We start from the raw sequence: 2,045 nt of genomic DNA, 5'->3' as shown, positions 1-2,045 counted from the left end.
TCCTGCTGATAAAACGGGCCGAGTATAATCCTTGTATACTTTAGAACGGTATCGGGATCAATAGTGGTTCTTTAGTGTTATTAATGTTAATTATCTCGTCTTATTCTATTAGTTTTTGTTTATATTTCAACCCCCGGGTTTCCTAGTTTTTCCCGATTCCCTTTTCTGGGTGGGGAGGGGTCATAGGGTGACAGAATGATTGTCTAAAGAATAAATTGTTGTGGGTTTCTCAACCCACAACAACACGGGAGAAAGGCAAGCTGTAGCTCATCAGCCGCCGGCACCGAAACCACGAAGGCACGCCGGGACGGCGCCGGGTTGCGGTACTTACGTCGCTGTTTTTGGGACCCAGCAAGGACAGGCTGTCTCTGGCCAAGGCCACGATCACGTTGCTCTTCTCTCCCGCCCAGTGGACGACCATCTGATTGTGGGAATCGTTGAGGCTGACCTGCAACACCAAGGAGAAGGGTACCCTGAGCCTCGGCATCGCCCGCAGGGACAGTCGGAGAGCAAACACCCGCTCGTACCGCTCCTCCTCGGGAATACGCAGGCTTCGGGGAAGCTCCTTCGAACACGGGGCAGAACTTAAATATGCCAGAAGGCGAACGGCAGAGGGGCACCGTGCGTCTGGCTCTTCACACCTTGGAGGGGTCCGGGCGGCGTGCTCGTGGGCACGCTCGGGGCGAGCTCAGCTCCCGCCTGGAGTGCCGAAAGGCAACAGCATAGCCCACGGCTACGGCACTAAGGGCTGTACCTTCCCACCGTGGTCCGAGGTTGCTGTGCCGTCATCGCACTCCCACCTCCCCCTGCGGTTTCCGGTAAAGCCCACTCGCGGTTAAAGAACAGCCATGCAAACCGGCGGCCGCTCATCAGGACGGGGGTTGGAAACCTCTGCCGACGCGACGGGGATTACGCAGATGGTGCCACCGGGCCGGGGTTGCCGCCACTTATACCGAAGCCACCTCGGCGAGGTGTTCAAGCACTCGCTGCAAGCCACCAGGCAAGGAAAGGCTTCCCTGGCGGGGTGACGTTCGAGCATGGCCCCATGTAAACGTTGGCAAAATGCATGTGCCTAAAGGGGCTCGTTTTCCCTTTATTTGCCCTCAGAGAAATAGGATTTGGGGGACAACGAGGAGGACAACTTTAAACCAAGGACCGAGAAGCGATCGTAAATGCAGGCTGACTAGGCGAAGAGCCACCGGGAAACAGAGTCACCTTTCTGGCAGCGATGACCTCTGTACCCTAAAGGACGTGCCGGTTTCCAACACAAACGCAGTTGTACGCGACCCCGTTTTTCCCCGTGCACGTGTTGTATGTGGCAGCGCTGTAACAGCGCTGGCCACGAAGGGCCAGTGTCTTTGGGAAAATGATCGCAGCATCACGGCAGCGGGAGCTTGAAGGTGCAGGAGCCTCTGGGCAAAGCCGGTGCCCACAAGGACCGCTGCCGGCGAGCAGGGACGGCAAGCCTAGCCGGGGAGGTTGGGGCTAGTAGCTCGGGCACGGACAGGCGCCCCGACGGCTGCAGCAGCGGCGGTGTATGCCCAGCCCACGGCTGGCAACCCCTAAGCGCGTGGCCTTGGGAAGCCGCAATAATACAGGGCTAAGCCCTTCTTAGGTCTGATACCCTGCGGCTCCCGCTGACCCTGGGATCAGCGAGGAGCGCCGCCGGGGGTAAGGAGCCAGTTTAACATCCGCCACCGAGCGGCAAGAAAAACACTTGGAAAAACAAGATCTTTATTCTGAAGGGGGGGGATGGGTGGGGGGTGGAAAGCAAAGCAGAAGCCCTCAAATCCCTCTTACGCAATAGGCTCACGCAAGGGGAAAAAAAATAAGTAATCATAATCTAGCGGGGGGGGGGGCAGCGAGCACCCCCCAGGGCCGGTACCCCCGGCTGCCCAGGCAGAGACCCCCGCCAGGCAGACCACGTCGGAGTACGCAGATAGCAAATGCAGCAGAGATGTAGGTCAGGCGGCAGCATCCGCTGCAAAGCAAGCCAGCGATGGCCTTGAGCGCCCGCTGGAAAAAAAGCAGCGATGCTGTGCGAG

General features: G+C 58.4%; 1 protein-coding gene across 1 annotated transcript in view; it reads right to left on the bottom strand.

Annotated features, from left to right (window-relative positions):
• The window catches only part of SORL1 (sortilin-related receptor, L(DLR class) A repeats containing), a 39,286-nt gene extending 38,841 nt beyond the window's left edge, over nucleotides 1-445 (bottom strand). Inside the window, exon 1 of the mRNA XM_009890774.1 lies at nucleotides 332-445. Coding sequence (XP_009889076.1) covers nucleotides 332-421 — 90 coding nt within the window. The 5' untranslated portion in view covers nucleotides 422-445. The remainder of the gene's footprint in view (nucleotides 1-331) is intronic.
• Between the last annotated feature and the right edge of the window lie 1,600 nt (nucleotides 446-2,045).

The sequence above is a fragment of the Charadrius vociferus genome, unplaced genomic scaffold (assembly GCF_000708025.1).
Source record: "Charadrius vociferus isolate BGI_N301 unplaced genomic scaffold, ASM70802v2 scaffold858, whole genome shotgun sequence".
NCBI lineage: Eukaryota > Metazoa > Chordata > Aves > Charadriiformes > Charadriidae > Charadrius > Charadrius vociferus.
This window is presented reverse-complemented; position numbering and strand designations above follow the sequence as displayed.